The sequence below is a fragment of the Drosophila sechellia genome, chromosome 3R (assembly GCF_004382195.2).
Source record: "Drosophila sechellia strain sech25 chromosome 3R, ASM438219v1, whole genome shotgun sequence".
NCBI classification, from domain to species: Eukaryota; Metazoa; Arthropoda; class Insecta; order Diptera; family Drosophilidae; genus Drosophila; species Drosophila sechellia.
Window position 1 is genome coordinate 30,114,905 of NC_045952.1, and position 18,059 is coordinate 30,132,963.

At 47.3% G+C, this 18,059-nt stretch overlaps 8 protein-coding genes across 12 annotated transcripts; 5 read left to right on the top strand and 3 right to left on the bottom strand.

Annotated features, from left to right (window-relative positions):
* The first annotated feature begins 26 nt into the window (after nucleotides 1–26).
* On the top strand, nucleotides 27–988 carry LOC6619516 (nucleolar protein 16). The gene is made up of 3 exons (XM_002043695.2): nucleotides 27–221; nucleotides 292–576; nucleotides 635–988. The coding sequence occupies exons 1-3, from the start codon at nucleotides 124–126 to the stop codon at nucleotides 873–875; spliced, it is 624 nt and encodes a 207-aa protein (XP_002043731.1). The 5' UTR covers nucleotides 27–123; the 3' UTR covers nucleotides 876–988.
* Nucleotides 989–1,415: 427 nt separating this feature from the next.
* On the top strand, nucleotides 1,416–6,264 carry LOC6619517 (elongation factor 1-alpha 2). 4 transcript variants are annotated; one of them, XM_032722843.1, is made up of 5 exons: nucleotides 1,416–1,475; nucleotides 2,710–2,797; nucleotides 3,252–4,104; nucleotides 4,595–4,800; nucleotides 4,869–6,264. In XM_032722843.1, exons 3-5 carry the CDS (start codon nucleotides 3,282–3,284, stop codon nucleotides 5,226–5,228), a joined length of 1,389 nt encoding a protein of 462 aa, XP_032578734.1. In that variant the 5' UTR covers nucleotides 1,416–1,475; nucleotides 2,710–2,797; nucleotides 3,252–3,281; the 3' UTR covers nucleotides 5,229–6,264. The 4 variants fall into 4 exon arrangements, with proteins under 4 accessions (XP_032578734.1, XP_032578735.1, XP_032578733.1 ...); XM_032722844.1 differs by having other exon boundaries at nucleotides 3,255–4,104; XM_032722842.1 differs by lacking the exon at nucleotides 1,416–1,475 and adding an exon at nucleotides 2,553–2,642.
* Nucleotides 6,265–6,418: 154 nt separating this feature from the next.
* Nucleotides 6,419–7,142, top strand: LOC6619519 (tubulin-specific chaperone A). The gene is made up of 2 exons (XM_002043698.2): nucleotides 6,419–6,789; nucleotides 6,845–7,142. The coding sequence occupies exons 1-2, from the start codon at nucleotides 6,581–6,583 to the stop codon at nucleotides 6,966–6,968; spliced, it is 333 nt and encodes a 110-aa protein (XP_002043734.1). The 5' UTR covers nucleotides 6,419–6,580; the 3' UTR covers nucleotides 6,969–7,142.
* Nucleotides 7,143–7,226: 84 nt separating this feature from the next.
* Nucleotides 7,227–8,145, top strand: LOC6619520. The gene is made up of 2 exons (XM_002043699.2): nucleotides 7,227–7,905; nucleotides 7,966–8,145. The coding sequence occupies exons 1-2, from the start codon at nucleotides 7,286–7,288 to the stop codon at nucleotides 8,084–8,086; spliced, it is 741 nt and encodes a 246-aa protein (XP_002043735.1). The 5' UTR covers nucleotides 7,227–7,285; the 3' UTR covers nucleotides 8,087–8,145.
* On the bottom strand, nucleotides 8,140–8,921 carry LOC6619521 (nucleoside diphosphate kinase). The gene is made up of 2 exons (XM_002043700.2): nucleotides 8,733–8,921; nucleotides 8,140–8,555 (listed from the first exon to the last, which is right to left on the bottom strand). The coding sequence occupies exons 1-2, from the start codon at nucleotides 8,916–8,918 to the stop codon at nucleotides 8,223–8,225; spliced, it is 519 nt and encodes a 172-aa protein (XP_002043736.2). The 5' UTR covers nucleotides 8,919–8,921; the 3' UTR covers nucleotides 8,140–8,222.
* A 472-nt stretch (nucleotides 8,922–9,393) lies between these two features.
* On the bottom strand, nucleotides 9,394–10,506 carry LOC6619522 (deoxyhypusine hydroxylase). The gene has a single exon (XM_002043701.2). It carries the CDS (start codon nucleotides 10,422–10,424, stop codon nucleotides 9,516–9,518), a length of 909 nt encoding a protein of 302 aa, XP_002043737.1. The 5' UTR covers nucleotides 10,425–10,506; the 3' UTR covers nucleotides 9,394–9,515.
* Nucleotides 10,507–10,591: 85 nt separating this feature from the next.
* LOC6619523 (neurofilament heavy polypeptide) lies at nucleotides 10,592–14,598 on the top strand. The gene is made up of 4 exons (XM_002043702.2): nucleotides 10,592–11,034; nucleotides 12,128–12,436; nucleotides 12,490–13,489; nucleotides 13,548–14,598. Exons 1-4 carry the CDS (start codon nucleotides 10,954–10,956, stop codon nucleotides 13,613–13,615), a joined length of 1,458 nt encoding a protein of 485 aa, XP_002043738.2. The 5' UTR covers nucleotides 10,592–10,953; the 3' UTR covers nucleotides 13,616–14,598.
* Nucleotides 14,599–14,722: 124 nt separating this feature from the next.
* LOC6619524 (sodium-coupled monocarboxylate transporter 2) lies at nucleotides 14,723–17,596 on the bottom strand. 2 transcript variants are annotated; one of them, XM_032723151.1, is made up of 7 exons: nucleotides 17,284–17,596; nucleotides 16,752–16,911; nucleotides 16,494–16,611; nucleotides 16,206–16,425; nucleotides 15,892–16,141; nucleotides 15,299–15,831; nucleotides 14,723–15,237 (listed from the first exon to the last, which is right to left on the bottom strand). In XM_032723151.1, exons 1-7 carry the CDS (start codon nucleotides 17,517–17,519, stop codon nucleotides 14,889–14,891), a joined length of 1,866 nt encoding a protein of 621 aa, XP_032579042.1. In that variant the 5' UTR covers nucleotides 17,520–17,596; the 3' UTR covers nucleotides 14,723–14,888. The 2 variants fall into 2 exon arrangements, with proteins under 2 accessions (XP_032579042.1, XP_032579041.1); XM_032723150.1 differs by having other exon boundaries at nucleotides 14,723–15,240.
* Between the last annotated feature and the right edge of the window lie 463 nt (nucleotides 17,597–18,059).

The following is an 18,059-nucleotide window of genomic DNA, read 5'->3' on the forward strand; positions in this document are numbered from 1 at the left end:
GGAGTCGGTATTTTACGCACCACGGTTACTCCTAACAGCTGCAACACGTGCGGTTTTAAAATTGTTTTGGTCCATTCAATTGGTTTTAAACATCGTTTGATTCATTAATTAACCCTTCCAACAATGAAGATCCGCAAGAATCATGCTCGCAAGCGTTATCGCTACAATGTAAACCGCAAGACGATGAACAAAACTCGGAGTTCCACCGGAAAAATTAAAGAGTAAGTTGGATCTTAGTGCACTTACAGCCAATAGAGTCAACAAGAAAACCTTCTATTATGATCTTACCAGTCCCAGGATGAAAAAGATGTGGATGGAGGACCAGCGTGTGGGCACCAACTTCAGTGAAATGGGTTTGGCCAAGGACGTCAACAAGGCCATTGCGATCCCCAGCTACAAGAAGGACCGTCTCCTGGCGGCCCGAGTTGTGAATGGGTTTCTTGAGGAAGAGCTGGACGAGGATGAGCGGCGGGTATTGGGCCTCAAGAAACCAGTCGTAGAGGAGGGTCCAAAACGCGGACACGTAGTCCAGGAACTAGAACAGCTGGCTAGCGAGCGTGCCGACCCAGAGTTCAGGTAAAATATTGATTCTGCAATGGCAAACCGTCAAAATACAGGTTTTGTATTTGCACAGATTACCCAAGGGCGTGGTCAAGGAACTGTCCTACTTTCTAAACAAACATAAGTTTAACTACAAGGCGATGGTTGCCGATCGGAAAAACTTTGGCCAGTGGACGTGGCGGCAGTTCCGCTTGAAGATTCGCAGATTTATGTCGATTCCGGAACAGTTTAACGTTTACCTGGAGCAGAAAAAGTTGCCCGTGGGCGTGAAACCGGACTGGGAGGAATACGAGTCGGACAGTGAATGGAAATAATGGCTCTTGATCAATGTACATTATAGTCGTTTTCGGGTTCTAATGCTATTATTTGTAATTTTTAGACTTACTTTAATTCTTTTAATACAATAAAATAGGCAAGTAAAGACGAACGCAAAAAGTCTACATTTTAGGCTCTAAAGCATAACTGTTAATTACATTACTATTAACAGAATTTTTTCAAATTCCCTTTTAACATTTATTGCTCTGTCAAACTTTCCATCTTATTTCAACTCACAAGCGAATAGTGTGCACAATGTCATTAGCAATTAGAGGTGTGTGTGCATACTTTTAGTGGCAGCCCTTGTAAGTACCATACACTCTGCAAAAGACTCTCAGTTTGAGAGAATATAAAATATTCCTTGAGTGGTATTAAAAATGTATTACTATAAGAGATTTCAATTCGCGTTTTTTATTTGGATACATTGCATATTAAAGGGATGGAAACTTTATTTAAGTCAAGTAATCCTCATAATGCAATACGAAAGCCAAGGCCCTTGCCATACATGGAATCCTGTGCCATCTCTAGGTCGGAATCAGTTCAGCTCCGTTCACCTCAGCATCGCTGCTTTTTCGGTCTTTCCGTTTTGTGATTTCGAGGTAAGTGCACGCAGAGCTCCCGTTAAATTGTGAAAATATTAATAGGAATTGATTAGTTGTGCAAATGTGAAAAGGGAAAGTCCCCGAATTCCCTACCCTGCATTATTAGGCGAATTTTGGTTCGATTCTCCGGCCTAAAGAAAGTTTTTTCAAAAAGTGAGAGAGAGTTTAAGTGATTTGCGCTGCCGGCCGGTCTTCTCATTCTTTTTGCATAATAGCTGCGTAAATCGATTCGAATTGGAAATTGGGTTTCCAGCGACCTTAAATTGCAAGTAAATTAATAAAGTTGCGAAGACTTTCGAATTCCAACATGGCGGCCGGCTGCATATGTGTGCGCGTTCGATTTTGCCTGCCTGGATTGTTCCCGTTTCTCATTCCCGTTCGCCGTTTATTCCCGAGTAGTTTCTATTGGAATTCGCAGGCAAAAAATGAAATCCGCGGCATGATGACACATGGTGGGCAGATTATTTCCCTGCCCTGCACCTCTGTCGAAGTATTTTTGCATATTCTTCGCCTTCTTTCCACATTGCTTCTTGCAATTGCACTTCGATGCAAATACAGAGATTTAAAAATAACATGCAGGAAAATCGGCAAGTGAAACTGTCACTGGGGTAGAAAATAAATCACAACGCCCTGCAGTTCTCGCCGTCTCTTTCCCTTCCTTCTCTGCATGAGCAGCAAGTGCACTCCGGCCGTTCGCCATCCCTTTCGCTCCGCCTCTCTCCGTCTCCCTCTACAGTTTTTCACCCTTTGGAATCGCGCAATTTTCGCCGAACGACCGCCGCCGAATGCCGATGCTTTTGGCCATTTCCCTTTTCAATTTTCTTTTACCGTGCTGCGAAAGCTGCCAAATTTCGGCATTTCGACATTTGGCTTTAAATGAAATCCGTTTGTGTGTGCGATTTTCATGGGTTTTCCCACTGAAAACGCCGGCCGGCACATTTTCGCCATGGGCTGCCGCACTTCCCGGCTTTCTGACGAGGGTTTCTCTTCGGCCTAATCCTCTCCAGCCGAGGAGAGTGCATTTCCCCAGTACGCACACTTCGGATCCATTCGTTTCTGTCTGGGGCTCGTTATTGATTTTTCGCCCGGTGCACTTCGGCAGAGGGATATACACGGCAGTCTTTAACCAACAGACACTTAGCCCGGTCGTGGTCTGGATGCAGAGTACGGAAGATCCGCGTAGAGTTCAAAAACTGTCATTTTTATCACAACGATTTCCTTCTATTTCTAGGATATAGCGACGGGTGGATTCGTGATCAGTTTTTGATAGCGCAGCGTTGCCGAGTAATAAGTAACTCTAGAAAGTCCCGTGAGAACAGGTGAGTTTTTCTGTTTGTTGTAATTGCTTGCCGGAAACGCTGCAGACATTTGTGGGCACAAAATGTGACGGGAATATGGATGTATTTCTCAATCGCACATATTAGGGTCCATAAGACTCCGTAAAAACATGTGTACTTATATTTTCCCTATTATTCAGTATAAGGCTTAAAATCTTAACTAAATCTTCAATTTTTCGCGTGATATTTGTTTTTTGTTTAAAATTCGTATTTTCGAAACATAAAAGTTCTATGTTTTTTCCCTAGTGTACGTTTGTGCATGTCTGTATGAAGTGTGCTTTTGGTGTCTACACCACGATGACACGACCCACAGCATACAGACGTCACTCGTCTGCACCACCCATTAAGTTCAGACCCACATTGGCATGCTACATCCCTGACTCCGGAAACCACCCACTTTGCTCATCCAAACACCTGCATCCCTTCTGTCTCCCAGCAGCTCTAAAAAATAGCTTAATCTGCAAGGATGGGCAAGGAGAAGATCCATATTAACATTGTGGTCATTGGCCATGTGGACTCCGGCAAGTCGACAACCACCGGCCACTTGATCTACAAATGCGGCGGCATCGACAAGCGTACGATCGAGAAGTTCGAGAAGGAGGCCCAGGAAATGGGAAAAGGCTCCTTTAAGTACGCCTGGGTGCTGGACAAGCTGAAGGCGGAGCGGGAGCGCGGCATCACCATCGACATTGCCCTGTGGAAGTTCGAGACGTCCAAGTACTATGTGACCATCATTGATGCCCCTGGTCACAGGGATTTCATCAAGAACATGATTACCGGTACCTCTCAGGCCGATTGTGCGGTGCTGATCGTCGCCGCCGGAACTGGAGAGTTCGAGGCCGGGATCTCGAAGAATGGGCAGACCCGCGAGCACGCCCTTCTGGCCTTCACGCTGGGCGTGAAGCAGCTTATTGTGGGCGTCAACAAGATGGACTCCACTGAGCCGCCGTACAGCGAGGCCCGCTACGAGGAGATCAAGAAGGAGGTGTCCTCGTACATCAAGAAGATCGGCTACAATCCGGCCTCGGTGGCCTTCGTGCCCATCTCCGGATGGCACGGCGACAATATGCTGGAGCCCTCCGAGAAGATGCCCTGGTTCAAGGGATGGTCCGTGGAGCGGAAGGAAGGCAAGGCAGAGGGCAAGTGCTTGATCGACGCGCTGGACGCGATCCTGCCACCCCAGCGTCCCACCGACAAGCCGCTGCGCCTGCCGCTCCAGGACGTCTACAAGATCGGAGGCATCGGAACCGTACCAGTAGGTCGTGTGGAGACTGGTCTCCTCAAGCCAGGTAAGGCAGAACTTCCTTGTCTTCCGGGTTGATAAGTGCGGGTGTGGGCTCTCCCTTCTCTTTGGGCACTTCATACATGTATTCTGCAGAATTTGGGTCGACAGTGGGCTGCCATCCAACGCCCACCGCCTCCAAAGCGGAGCTCGCGACGAAGTCTTGCGCATGTATGCATTATTGAGCGAACGTCTTCGTCGAGAGCGAGACCCTCCACCTCATGCACTTGGTGAAATATTTAATCTCACTCCTGAAGAGCTTCCATTTTCAAAACGAAAGTGAAAGACCATTAAAATAAAATAACCCTTGTTAACATATATATTTATATTAGCTACTATCCAAGCTATTGATTCAAATAAAAATAAATTGGAGTTAGTTCGAATAATCTCGCTCCACGTTTCGCTCTCTGTATGCACCCACCCCCATCCAAAAGTCTACACATAACGTCCGGATATGTAACTTCGTTTCGGTCGCTTCGTTTCCGGTTTCGTTTCAGGCATGGTCGTCAACTTTGCGCCGGTCAACCTGGTCACCGAAGTAAAGTCGGTGGAGATGCACCACGAGGCTCTCACCGAAGCCATGCCCGGCGACAACGTCGGCTTCAACGTGAAGAATGTGTCCGTGAAGGAGCTCCGTCGTGGCTATGTGGCCGGCGATTCCAAGAACAATCCCCCAAGGGGAGCAGCCGACTTTACCGCTCAGGTAGGGTAACAAAGCTCAGAGAAATCCTTGATAGTTGCACTCATCTCTGCTTGGTCTTTCGCCCACAGGTGATTGTGCTCAACCATCCGGGCCAGATCGCCAATGGGTACACTCCCGTCTTGGATTGCCACACGGCGCACATTGCCTGCAAGTTTTCCGAGATTAAGGAGAAGTGCGACCGTCGTACGGGCAAGACCACCGAGACGGAGCCGAAGGCTATCAAGTCCGGGGATGCGGCCATCATTGTGCTGGTGCCCAGCAAGCCGTTGTGCGTAGAGAGCTTCCAGGAGTTCCCACCGCTGGGACGGTTCGCTGTGCGCGACATGAGGCAGACCGTGGCCGTGGGCGTCATCAAGTCGGTGAACTTTAAAGAGACGACCTCGGGCAAGGTGACAAAAGCCGCTGAGAAGGCACAGAAGAAGAAATAACTAGGGTGCCAGCAGAACAACGTTATCACTCGAACCCAACAACAACAAGAACAGACGGCTAGAGCAACAGCAGCAACAACACACAACAACAATACACATGTCAAAATTATAATACCCACTCGACGATCAAAATCACACCTTGACTCCATGGCAAGCGAGACACCAATTACTACTATAACTAGCTGCGGGCAGAAGCGGCAGATATTAACCGAAATCGAGCAGATTATACCCTATATAATAACCACACGTACGATTAGCGAGGAGAGGAGCATCAGGTGCAGCGAGGATGCGAAGGAGGAGCCCTTCCAGCTCGCCGGGTCGGTGTTGGTCGCCTTCGCCGTGGTGGTCTACTGCAGCTATCTGAACATGTATCGTCACCGCAAGTCCTTTCGCAGGAAACCACCCACTAGCCACTCTGCAGAGTGGATAGCGGCCTCCGGAGCACTGCTGTAGTCCGCCCCTTCGATATATACTCATCTCTACAACTAACCTTACACTTGATTAGCAGCCACACATCCGGTCGCATCCACCTGTTTCGAATGGATTTTAAACACTTTTTATACTTTTGATAAGTCAAGTCGGAGGCATTCGATTTAAAATCTATTGAAATATGTAATTTCCGAATTTAGTTTTAAACCTCGTCCGCGCTCCCAAGAATCCCCTAAACCAAAAAGACTACATTCGCGATGAATTCAAAATTTCTCTTGAAACCAAAAGACAAATGCTTAAGAAGTATTACAAAAAAGAAATCAACATTACACACATAATCATGCGGTTTTTGAAAACATTATAAATGTTTCATTGAGCCTCATTTGCATTTGCATATTACATAATATACGTTAGCCACATGTCATCTCATTTACCATAATAACCTGCATCCTGCATATTATACGTTAATCTCACACTCTGAATTTATACAAATCGAAGACAATTGTAACCGACACCAGAACAATTCTTGGATACAGAACATGTTGCTTAATAAAAGATCTTTTAAATGATGAGAAAAATAAAGGAAGCTTAACCGTAAAATACCACACACGAATGCATTTTAATTCAAAAATACTTCAATATCTATGAAGAAAATGCATTTAGTTTAAAATGAAATTCAAATTACGGCGGTTCCGAGTGGTTCATTTCACTCGTTCCGCCGACAGGGTGGCAACCCTGGCTCGGGCTCTGACTCACTGGGCGCTCTGTACAAAAACAACAAAGACTTCATTGCTAACTACTCCGAATCTCAGCCGGCTGTTGGAAGTTTAGTCAAATTAACTGTGATTCATGCCAGGAACTCCCCGTTGAGCTTCACTAACTTCAGTTCATAGGCGAACACAGTAGAACGCAGCCCTACAACAATGACAGACCCTCGAATTCGGCAGCTGGTGATTAAATCCGGAGTGGTCCGGCGGTTGACCAGGGAGAAGTATTGCTACGCCAAGGAAGTGGTGACCGAGCAGGCGAGGTTGGAGAAGCTCAGGGGCGACGGAGCCGACGACCACGTACTGCGCAAGCAGGAGGAGGTCATCCAGGAGTGCATCATGATGGTGCCCGACTCCAAGAGAAGGTATGCGTTCTTCCATTTCCACCTTTAAAAGCCTAATGAGACGTTCTTTTCACAGACTGCAGAAGGAGTACGAGGTACTGGAGAAGTACCTCGCCGATGAGCTGGACCTGATCGAGACAGATTCGTATAAGAAGGCAGCGGAGATCCTCAAAGACGCCAAAGCTGAACTGGAGACCTAGAACCACCCCTTCACTTCATTCACTGCCCCTAATGTCAGCATTAATGCTGGCTCCTGATGGCAATTCCATCTCCAAGTTCTGAGCTGCAGAGCGGCTTGAATCCCCACGTGCTGAGCTAATACTCTTCCCCTTTGTTTGTTTCAAAAAATTACATTATATTTTTTTGAAAATGTATTACAAGGAATCGGCTAGTTGCTGGTGGCGTTCGCCTGACTTTTGCTAAATAAAAATAATAATCTATAACTAAATAATTTAAAACTACCCCCAATGTGCACCTTCAGGCGTTTACCAACACAGCCACCAACAACCAAAATAAGATGACACCGCCGCACAAAAAGAATAGATTAAGTGAAGTTAAAGCCAAGCTTCAGCAAGTTATATCGAGTTTGGGGCAACTGGAGCAACAGAGCAGAGGAGCAGGGCGCGATTTCGATGTGCACCGGGCGGAGGAGATGCAGCGGAGCACGGCTACCCTGCTGGATGAACTTGACCAAATACAGGCCCAACAAGTAGTCGACGAACAAAAACAAAGAAAACGCCGGCGACGCTTAAATAGACGAAGCCAAAAGCGGGTGATACGGGCAACCGTCAAATCTGAGGCTGCAGAACAGAAGTTCTCCACAGAACCGCCCCGAAATACCGCACTGGAAGAAGCGAAGCACATATCCCTGCAAAAACAACGCGATGCAGCCTCCATTTTGGAAACCTTTGATCTGCTGGAGAAACTATGCGAATCTCGTGGAGGAGACAAAGCCGCCCTTTGCCAAAAACTGAATCACATGCGTCTTGTTTGGCGGAGAGTCCAAGAAGAGACTCAAGCTGGTCATGTCAAGGAGTCCAAAAAGATGGCATCACTTGAATCTCAATGGAAGACGGTGTTCTTCGGCCAATCCTTGCCATCGGCTAAATTGAATAAGGGGAAATTTCTTGAAATTCGGTAGGATAGGGAAATGCATTGTCCGGCGGTAGCTTCTTTTAATTGAATCGCTTTTTCCAGCTCCACATGGGATTCTTACATAAGCTACTGTGGAAGAGGCTCCTCTATACCCAGAGGATGGGTGCTACCGCCAACAAAGCCCACAGCTCAGTGGATACCCTACCGATTATCCTTAAGTTAATACCCTAGAAACCTTTCCAAAGCCCACACTCTTCATAAAGCAGCCAGATTATCTACTAATTATTGTGGAATTTTATTTCTTTAGAAGAATCAATCTGTATTCAGCTTAGACGAGGGCAGACAGCTAAAGCAGCCGTCTATTCGTAGATCCAGTCCTTGGCGGCCGGGGTCCAGGTGACCAGCTCCTTCTCGTTGAACCACAGGGCAATCTCCTTCTCGGCAGACTCGACGGCATCGGAGCCGTGGATGATGTTGCGTCCGACCTGGATGCAGAAGTCACCGCGGATGGTGCCGGGCAGCGAGTCGGCGGGGTTGGTGGCGCCGAGCATCTGGCGACCGGTCTTGACCACATTCAGACCCTCCCACACCATGGGCACCACGGGGCCGGAGTTCATGTAGTTCACGAGTCCGGGGAAGAAGGGGCGGGCGGACAGATCGGCGTAGTGCTTCTCCAGCAGCTCCTTGGAGGCCTGGTTACAAAACGGTTCGTTATCAGTTAATTGCAGTTCTGACCTCTAAACACATGTCATTGCGCTGACGCCTGCACCCAGCCTTTGAGGTTAAGTCCGATGGCAACCCCGCGTGGGGCAACCCGTTTCCACGTATGTATATCTATTGATTTCTTCCTAATTCAATTATCCGCTTACCCAGGTGAACTTCAGGGCGACCAGCTTGAAGCCCTTCTGCTCGAAGCGCTCGATGATCTTGCCGACGAGTCCGCGCTGGACGCCATCGGGCTTGACCATGATGAAAGTCCTCTCCTTGTTAGCCGCCATTGTCGCTGAGATTACAGAAAAGAATGCCAAAATCGTGCAGAGCATCAGGAGCTTCATGTGTTCGGCGTTGCAAAAAAATCCCGAATACAAAATGCCGGTAAGGTGAATTGTGGGAAATCGTCAAGTGGTCACACTGGGCAGCCAGCCGCGTTCTTGAGTTTTTGTTTTTGTTACGGGATTTTAAGGATAGAAAAATACTTGTTCTTAAAATTCCTAAACGGAAAATTGAGTGCATTGCTGAAGTATTCAACTTTTTTGAATTTAAAACCGCTTAAATGGGGCTACCATGTCGCCTTTTACTTTGAATTTCATGTATGAATGAATGTATTCTGAATGCATATTTCAACGAATAATTTAAAGGAAAAATATGGAATACTGAATAGTGCTATTTTTAATTACTACACACATGAAACACTTAAGAAACAAAGAGTTGCGCACAATAGATGAGAAAATCCCCGTACCACTTATTAGCATCAGCATTCCCACCAGTTGATTCATCCATCCACCAGGTTAATCAAAAACCAGTGGAAAGTCACGTTCAGATTTCTTTTATGTCTCGATAAGATTAGGTCCATGTGATCACAGAAGTGACAAAACAATACAAGTTTACAACTAATATATACACAGCTGGTAGATGCAAATGTTCGGCGCAAATCACTTGGTCGCGTCTAGTTTGGCTAGGCCGTCGGCGTATTGGAACTCCGGACTGTTCTCGTACTCGCACATGTCCAGGGCGATGACGCAGCTCTCCTTGACCACGCGCTTGTCGTCCTCGGCGTAGCGGTTCAAGATCTGAATGCAGTCCTCCGTGGCGATGGCGCCAAGGGCCTCGGCACACTCGTGGCGCACCATTTCGTTTTCCAGGCGATCCTCCAGATTCTCTTGAAGGAAGGGAACGCTGCAGGGTTCTTGCAGCTGGCCCAGTACGAAGGCCACCTCGTGGCGGAAGAGGGCGGAGGAGTCCTTAAGTCCCTCGGCAATGGCCAAGACACTCTCTTCGGTGCGCAGGTTGCGCAAGCTGAACATGGCCCTATATCGATCGAACAGGCTCTGCTGGGCATCCAGATAGATGGCCTTCAGCTCGGTGACGCTCTTGTCGCCCGCAGTTGGCGGTGAGGGATCAACGGAGGCGTAGGGGTTGCTGTCATCCACCTTTTGGCCACTCTGCAGCCAGTGGACGCGGTCCAAAGCAATGGCACATGTTTCGGCCACCTCCACCACCGGATCTTGTTTGTACTCCTCCAGAATTGGCAACACATCTGGGTGACCAATGGCGCCCATGGCCTCCGCAGCCTCGTGACGGACCATCGGCTCCTGCGCGGTGTCTTTCAGCACCTTGGTGAGGATGTCTAACGCCTGTGCGTCCTGCATCTGACCCAAGCAGTAGGCCAGCTCATGTTTGAGTAGGGCCGAATCATCGTCGAAGGCTTTGCTGATCGCCTCGATGGCCGCCCCTCCGCCGATGTTCTTCAGCGTGAAGAGGGCTCGGAAGCGCTCTTTTAGTGGGCGGTCCTTGTTGTTCAGAACGCCTCCAATGGCCTCGATTTGCTGCTGCGAAACCATTTGTATGCTGTGTGGATTTATAAATAAAAAACTGCAAAGGGCCGCGTGTGGTGTCGCAATGTGGCCATACACTCAGTACTTGGTAATACCCAAACTACAAGTATCGATATGACGTGGCTATCGATGGACTATGAGTCGTTGAAACGGCGCTGCCAACGCGTATAAAGTACAAATTGTGCAGCACTAGCAAGAAGCAGTTTAGTTACGTTTACTCCGTAGAAGCGCGATACAAAACAGTCACTAAAAGGGTGAAAAGGGAACGTTCTAGGCCCAGAAAGTATACGAAAATACTGACTTAGTCCTGGCGCAGCATCGGTGACCAAAAGTGCGGCTCTTCACGGTGAAAAGTTTCCGCAAAATCGGCATTTCTGAAAGTTGCGCGTTCACGGTATGCGAAGCGTGGCGTGTGTGTCGAGTTGAGTTACCTGTAATTGTGTGCGCCTGCGAGAGTGGAAGTGGAGTAAACCTCGCCACCGTTTCGAAGTTTTGGAAAGATATAGGAATTACCGCCCATCGTTTATTCTGAACAATGTCGGAGGCAACTGTGGCCCAAAAGCCGGAGGCGGTGGAAGATGTGGATGCGGTGACGGGGGACGAGAAGAAGACTCCCGTAAGTAGCCGCACATACACATATTTAGCGACAATTAACATAGCACGGCGATAACGCACACCAGCATGGGCTCCGCTTTGCTTTGCCCGAATTATCTGCGGTATTTTTCCAAAATAACTGTGTGTGTATATGGGCACTCGGATGTGGTGCATTTTCACCATATCCCTTTGTGCGCTGGGTCTGTTTTCTATTTACGTTCCTTTTTTCAACGGCTACCCTCGTGTGCGCGCGCTTTTTGCTTTTTCCTGTCCACTTTCCAACTCCCCCTTCCCCTCCTGCCGAGGAAGCCAGCAGCATGTGTGCGTGTGTGTATACGTGTGTAGCTACTCGCCGAAGAAGAAGAGAAGAGGAGATGACGATAGAAGCAGGGCAATCGGCGATTCCCTTTCGGGCTCACGTTTTGCCGCTGCCGCCGCGTCTCGTTTGTTTTTATTTTTGCTTGTTCCCTTTTCGACTTTTTGTTGTTTGCTGTACTTTGTCATACAAGGCGGCACGAACACTTGCATCCGCTCCGCGGTGTTGTGCATGTGTATGTATGCGATACGTTGCGCTCTAGATTCGGTTCCATTTTTTAGCGGCGACTTTACTAATAGATATATGTACGTACACATCGATGTCTAACTCAACTCCCCCGATCGACAGCTATTAATGTGGGGGTTCATTTGGGGTCTGTTGTGTGAATTCAGCTGCAAGCGGGTCGATGCGGGTGCAATTGCTGCGGTCACTTGGCCATGTCAACAATAGTACAGTGCGCACTTTGATTTAAATGCTTAATTATTGCCGATAAGAGTTAAAATATAAATGCACGATGCTCTTTCTTCTATATAATTGTATTTTTAAGTCACTAATAAAGCGTCGTGGCTTCCGTCCATCTTGCACGTGTGTTGGTGTTATAGGGAATGCACTTTTAAATACAATGTATCATACGACGAAAAATATATATTAGTGAATCTGAAATATGGAATATCACAGAACTGGACGTAAAATAGCATCTTCAATGCCTCAAAGAGAACTTAGTTTTGGCGGGAAATCAAACTCTTACAAAAGTATACTGAAACATGACTTACCGAATCCGATCTCTTCTCTATTATAGAAACGCACTCCCAAACGACGCTCTTTCATTGAGCGGGCGCAGAAGGAAAGCGAGGAGCTTGTGCGAACAATGGGCGGAAGCCTGGAGCTGGCGGGCGGGCGGCGGACGCGGTCTAGCACTCGAGGAACGCCGACGCGAGCCGCCGAGGCGGTGACGCCGCCACCCAGCAAAAAGGCGCGCACATCGCCGGCATCTGCCACCAAGGCCAGTGCAGGAAAAGGACGTGGAGCCCGTAAGCTAGACGTATGCGCTGATGAGCCCGAGCCTGAGCTGGAGAAGGAGAAGGTACAGACCTCGGTCAAGGGAAAGGTAAGCAAAATATATTATTATCATTGCAAACTAACAAACAAGCTTATTTTAAGGGAGCTGTCAAGAAGGACAAGAAAGAGGTCAAGAAGCAGGAGAAAGCAACTGAGAAAGATGCGCCGGAGAAGGCGAAGGAAGATGTAGCTGAGGCTAAAGAGGAAGACGCTAGTCCCGCCGAGGTCGAGGACCAACCGGATGGTGTGGAGAATCTTCCTCCAGTGGCGGAAGAGAAGCAGAACCATGTCGATGAAGTCAAGCCAATATCAGAAGAACCTGAGAAGTCAAGCGAAGAGGTGCCAAAAGCTGAAGAGCCCCTTAAGTCGAGCGGGGAAACTTCGGAGAATGGAGCCGCTACAGAGACTGCCGCTGCACCTGAAGAACCTGCTTCTGTTATGGATGTGGACGAAGATGAGACGCTCGTCGAAAGCACACCATCCGCAAATAAAGAAAAGGCATCAGCTGAAGAAAAAGAACCAGAACAGAAGTCAGAGGAAGACGCAGCAGCAGTTGTGGAGTCTAAGGAGCAAAATGAGCCTGCCAAGGAACCCACACCAGAACCTATGGAAGTGGACGCGAGTTCGAAGGGCAGTTCGGACACCGCTCAAGTAGACACACCAGCCACCGAAAACGTTTCCACCGCTTCAGAAACAGAAGCAGCAGCAAAGACAACGGAGTCTAGCAATGATGTGGTGGAAGTTGCCACAGAGGTCAAAGAAACTGTTTTAGAAGTGCCCGATGCCGAGCCCAAGGAAGCCGAAAGCACTGTAGAGTCCGCGGAAGAGCTTACGGAAACCAACACCGCAGTGGTGACTGAGCCCAAGGAAGCCGCCAGCAGCGAAGAGCCTAGCAAGGCTGTGGACTCTGCGGAACCCAAGGAGGCGGAGAACAATGATGAGAGTGCCACGCCCGTTCCTGTTGAGGTTTCTACCGCCCCCGCCTCCAATGATGTCAGCAAGCCCTTGGAAACCGATGCCACCTTGGTTAAGACTGCCGACAGTCCTGCAAAGGAACCACAGGAAATCAGCGAGGTCAAGAAGGCCGAAATTAATGTAAATGGTGAGTTGGAAATACCTTGTTTATCATGGACTCAATTATAACCAAGTCTCTTTTCAAGGTGAGCCCAAGATCGTCAACAGTTCCGCCGAGGTGGGCGAGAATGCTGCGCCCAAAGTGTGTAACTAAACCAATCCCACCGATGGACAATCAACAACTTTAATGCGTTGCAGATGTGTACAAAAGCGTCTTCAGCTCGCCCGCCGAGTTGGTCTGATGTTGCCAACTACATGCAAACATTTAAGAGTTCCCCCAAACAAAACTACAATTTTCTTTTTTAATTGATCATTTGATTTCGTACTCCGAAATCCCTTCACTTTGATGATAGTTCGCGTCCTCCAGTATTTGGTTGACGCGAGGGACGCCATAGGCTGCAATCGATGCTGGACTTTCAATGCTGCAGTGTATGCGTCAGCTGGACAGACAAGAAAAACAATTAGGCAGTAGTACCAGCCCTAAAACCCTCCCACCCACTCCCCCCGAAATGCACAGACAGATTGTAAAATGCATCTTAATATAATATGTATGTGGATAATTAATCAAATTGGAATCAAACAAATTATACATTAACGGAAATGTATGTAAAATAGATGTTTTTAAATTGTAAGCCATTAATATCCTTAATTATAAAACCAATTGGACAACACTCAAAAAATAAGCAAACGGATCGCGGACATATTTAAACTATTGTAACGCAATACTAATGGTCTGCGGCTTTAAGATACGTCTATGCATAACTTTCACCCTCTTTGGACATTTTTTAAGTATTTCAAGCCCGTTTCGTTTGAAGCATTTAAGTTTTTTTAAAGATCCGAATGAGCTCATTGGAAACTGTTGTGTTAGGCAAAGGTCTCTTCCTCTCCTAACTTAATTCGTAAATACAGGCTAGAGTACGAGGAAACTTTTTCAATGAAAAAAGAGAAACACAAATTCTAATAGTAATACTAATGATAAATAATATGTACACACAGCAAAAGCGTAAATTAGTTTTGGAAGCCGTTGCAACTGAAATGATCAGTCAGACCGTTTTTGTATGTAGCATATCTTCTGTATAAGGCATTCTTCATTTGAATATTCTTTTGTAAATAAATCTTAAATATATACAAGAGAAATTAAACTTGTTTGGCCGTTATGAAAATGGATTCGGTATTATATCTTGTCGTTTGCATATATGTAGAATATATGTGTTTTGCGTTTAAGACTTTTAGTCCTTAATTAAATTGATATCCTCGAGAATCTCTTTTGCCTGGATACAGTCTAATTCAAAAACATGTCATTTTATTTCAGTAATATTCGTTAGCTAAATATTAAAGCAATCTCATTAGAACTGTAAGCATTAGCTTATTCGCCAGTTCCTATTCATACTTAAAAATTCTAATGCAAATGTACAGATGTGGTAATACTAGGCTTCTGCTGCGCTGCCGTTTTCCTTCTCCTTGATTTGCTCCTCGGAAAGCGGCGTCTTCAGAGGCAACTCCTCTAGCTCCAAGACTGGACTTGGCTTGTTCAACAGGCTCCGGACGAATGGCGAGTACAGCTTGGGGTTCTGCTTTTCTTCCTTGTCCAAGGGCCACACATAGCTCATGGGAATGGCCCACGCGAAGACTAGAAGAGCACCCAGCACCTTGTACCAGTAGAAAGATGTGTCGTAGATGGAAAAGTCGCGATTGCTGCCGAATGCGGTGGTAAGTTCCTTGGGAGTTTCCAGCGTGGGAACCGCAGTAGTGCCTATGCTGGTAACATTCTTGTTTCTGCTGAAAATAGTTTCATTGCAAAAAGTTATTTTATTACATTTAGATTTGCACTACTTACAAAGCATTCAAGATGACCTCGAAACCCTTGGCCTCGCACTGGTCCAGGCCATTAGGCAAGGGATCGTACTTAATCAGCCCAGCCTTAAAGTTCATCTGGCCATTGATGATGATCCACAGCATCGCCAGGCAGCTGAAGGCGATTCCACTCACCGCCACCTTGGCGTTGCACCGCGGCACAAACATGCCCAGGCAAAACACTCCCACGACAGCGCCCATATTAATGCCGGTAATCGTCCACATGGTCTGAATAATGGAGTTGAAGTTCTGCACGATGAAGCCGCCAACGATGCAGTACGCTCCCATGACCACGATCACCAGTTTCATGGTTGCATTGGCTTTGGCTTCCGAGTGATTGATTCGCGGCTTGATGTAGTCGAAGTAAACCACTCCGGCAAAGGAATTCAGACTGGCGGAAAGGGAACTCAGCGAGGCACTGAAAACGCAGGAGATAAAGACGCCGGGCATGCCCATCATGTGACCCATTATATCCTGGATGAAGAACGGCATCAACTTGTCTGGTTTGCTGACCAGCTGAAAGCAAGTAAATATTAAATTTTTAATTAAACTAAGGCAACGGATCGGAAATCTCACCCCAGCCTGAATGGGATCGCATCCGTAGTAGTAGGCAAACATGATGATTCCGATGAAGCAGGTAAAGGACATGATGAGTAGGAAGCCAACGCCAGCCATAAGTAGACACTTCTTGGCGTGGCCATACGAGGGCAAAGACACAATCCTCTGCACGCAGCTCTGGTCAAGGCCAAGCTTACCTGTCCACATCAGAAGGCCGCTCACCATTCCACTGAAGAAGGTGATGCGCAGGCGGGGATCGATGCCAAAACTAAAGGAATCACTTTCGAAATTAAGCAAAACTTGATGAAATGTTGAGCCACCCATTTACTTGCCTAAAGTCAAAGCGGCCGCCCTCAGCGGCGTTTTCCAAGACATTGGTTATGCCTCCTGTGTTCGAGGTGCCCAAAATGGCCACAAGAACAACCGAGATCAACATAACGCCTCCCTGGACCACATCTGTCCAGACCACCGCCTTGATCCCGCCGAGCATCGTGTAGAAAACGCAGATGGACGAGACCACCGTGTTAATCAGATGAATGTTGTATCCGGTAACTGCAAATGAAAATGAATTTTAATTCAACCACTGACGCGCCAGCGATTAAAATCTATTTCCATTATACCTTGGGAGAAGGCCAGCGAAGGCACGAACATGTACACGGGAAGCATCAGAAATTGGTTGAGGATAAAGGTGACGGTCACCAGTTGTCGGGTGCGCTTGCTAAATCGCAGCTCAAGATACTGTAGATGAAAATGAAATCGAGATTACTTGTGAAGATGGTTTGTCTAAACAAAATAACAAGAAACTGTTTAGGAAGGATTCAAACTGGTTTGCAGTTAAAGAACCTCGATTCTTAAAATGTTGTGTATCCTTCACCTACCTCGTAGCAATTGGAGACATTATTATCGTAGAAAACGGGCACAATGATATATATAAGAACGGGCACAGCCAAGACCATGGCCCATACGATGAAGATCATATTGAATCCAAAGGAGTAGGTCTCCGCCGGAACGGACATCATGGCCACTCCAGACAGCTGGCTGAAAAGAATCGAGCGATTAATAAAAACCCATTCTGACCTTCCTTTAGATAATGAGCCTTCCTAAGGTCATTCCAAATAACAACTCACTCTGGACCGGAAAAAAGAGGGGCTCGAACCTTAATTGATCTATTTCACAAGATTCGCGGTAATAGTGCAATTCATCTAAGCTTTTTTATGGCCGCAATAACCGGCATGCGCATTTGGATAAGATAGACTGATAGACGTACGAGAGTAGAATAAATGGCTTAAGAGGAAGGAGGCCCGATACAACGATACTATCTTTATGGCCCGTGATGTGTCTGGTGTGCCGCCCTGGCGCTACGGAGTGACGACATGGAAATTTATGGGAAAAAGCGTGCGGGACACTCACCTCGAGACAAGCGAAATGGCTACAGGAAGGGTTGGCATCCTCTTTCCACCCTGCAGGTACTCTTCAGTGGTGTTCTTGGCCTTCGAGAAGAAGCCGAAGTAAACTCCAATTCCTGCCGAGGCGCTCAGCATCAGAGAGAAGACTATGTAGTCCGTGAGGCTGAAGTGGAGGTCCTCCAAGGCAGCAGCCGTGGCGGTGGCCACTGTGCTGGCCAAATTGCTAACACTGCTTGCCATACTTAGAATCGCGAACTGGGAAGGACCGAACCGGAAACTCCTCGCTGCTTAGGTGCTTAGGTGCTTAGGTTCTGGATGCTGCCAGCACACTTGTGGTATCTGATCTTGGACACCCTTCTTAAGTAGCTCCTCGAGTTAGATGACCACCCTTATCTCGACACGATATCTTTGCATGTGAGTCGTAATCGGAGCAAATCGTAAATCAGGAGAGCTTCTTATCTGGCTAACTGACAACGGGCCGATGTGACTGGTTAGCATCTGGAATTCCTGAGGCGTATTCCCTCCATAAAGTACCAACTTCTCTATCAATCGAGGTCTAAATACGCATGCGGCCATTGCATCGCTTATGGTAGTAGCGGGCTTTCCCTATCACCAGTAGCAGAAACCAAGAACCTTGGTCGTCATCCCCTGACTTTGATAATGGGACCTGTGTCTGTGAACTTGAATCACCAGACGACGGTCTTTACGTACTCGTACGCATTTCAAGATCAGTGAGGACCTTGAATTGCCCTCTAGGTCATTGGACCATAGAAAAGCGTT

Bases quoted from the DNA above. Each gene is read 5' to 3' on its own strand.
- LOC6619516 (XM_002043695.2), top strand. From the start codon at position 124: ATGAAGATCCGCAAGAATCATGCTCGCAAGCGTTATCGCTACAATGTA. The intron at 222-291 runs GTAAGTTGGATC...TGATCTTACCAG, and splicing joins TCCACCGGAAAAATTAAAGA to TCCCAGGATGAAAAAGATGT. The intron at 577-634 runs GTAAAATATTGA...GTATTTGCACAG, and splicing joins CGTGCCGACCCAGAGTTCAG to ATTACCCAAGGGCGTGGTCA.
- LOC6619517 (XM_032722843.1), top strand. From the start codon at position 3,282: ATGGGCAAGGAGAAGATCCATATTAACATTGTGGTCATTGGCCATGTG. The intron at 4,105-4,594 runs GTAAGGCAGAAC...GTTTCGTTTCAG, and splicing joins GACTGGTCTCCTCAAGCCAG to GCATGGTCGTCAACTTTGCG. The intron at 4,801-4,868 runs GTAGGGTAACAA...TTTCGCCCACAG, and splicing joins CAGCCGACTTTACCGCTCAG to GTGATTGTGCTCAACCATCC.
- LOC6619519 (XM_002043698.2), top strand. From the start codon at position 6,581: ATGACAGACCCTCGAATTCGGCAGCTGGTGATTAAATCCGGAGTGGTC. The intron at 6,790-6,844 runs GTATGCGTTCTT...TTCTTTTCACAG, and splicing joins GTGCCCGACTCCAAGAGAAG to ACTGCAGAAGGAGTACGAGG.
- LOC6619520 (XM_002043699.2), top strand. From the start codon at position 7,286: ATGACACCGCCGCACAAAAAGAATAGATTAAGTGAAGTTAAAGCCAAG. The intron at 7,906-7,965 runs GTAGGATAGGGA...CGCTTTTTCCAG, and splicing joins GGGAAATTTCTTGAAATTCG to CTCCACATGGGATTCTTACA.
- LOC6619521 (XM_002043700.2), bottom strand. From the start codon at position 8,918: ATGAAGCTCCTGATGCTCTGCACGATTTTGGCATTCTTTTCTGTAATC. The intron at 8,556-8,732 runs GTAAGCGGATAA...TTTTGTAACCAG, and splicing joins TCGCCCTGAAGTTCACCTGG to GCCTCCAAGGAGCTGCTGGA.
- LOC6619522 (XM_002043701.2), bottom strand. From the start codon at position 10,424: ATGGTTTCGCAGCAGCAAATCGAGGCCATTGGAGGCGTTCTGAACAAC.
- LOC6619523 (XM_002043702.2), top strand. From the start codon at position 10,954: ATGTCGGAGGCAACTGTGGCCCAAAAGCCGGAGGCGGTGGAAGATGTG. The intron at 11,035-12,127 runs GTAAGTAGCCGC...TCTCTATTATAG, and splicing joins GGGACGAGAAGAAGACTCCC to AAACGCACTCCCAAACGACG. The intron at 13,490-13,547 runs GTGAGTTGGAAA...TCTCTTTTCAAG, and splicing joins GGCCGAAATTAATGTAAATG to GTGAGCCCAAGATCGTCAAC.
- LOC6619524 (XM_032723150.1), bottom strand. From the start codon at position 17,519: ATGGCAAGCAGTGTTAGCAATTTGGCCAGCACAGTGGCCACCGCCACG. The intron at 16,142-16,205 runs GCAAGTAAATGG...TGATTCCTTTAG, and splicing joins GGCGGCCGCTTTGACTTTAG to TTTTGGCATCGATCCCCGCC. The intron at 15,832-15,891 runs GTGAGATTTCCG...ACTTGCTTTCAG, and splicing joins GCGATCCCATTCAGGCTGGG to CTGGTCAGCAAACCAGACAA.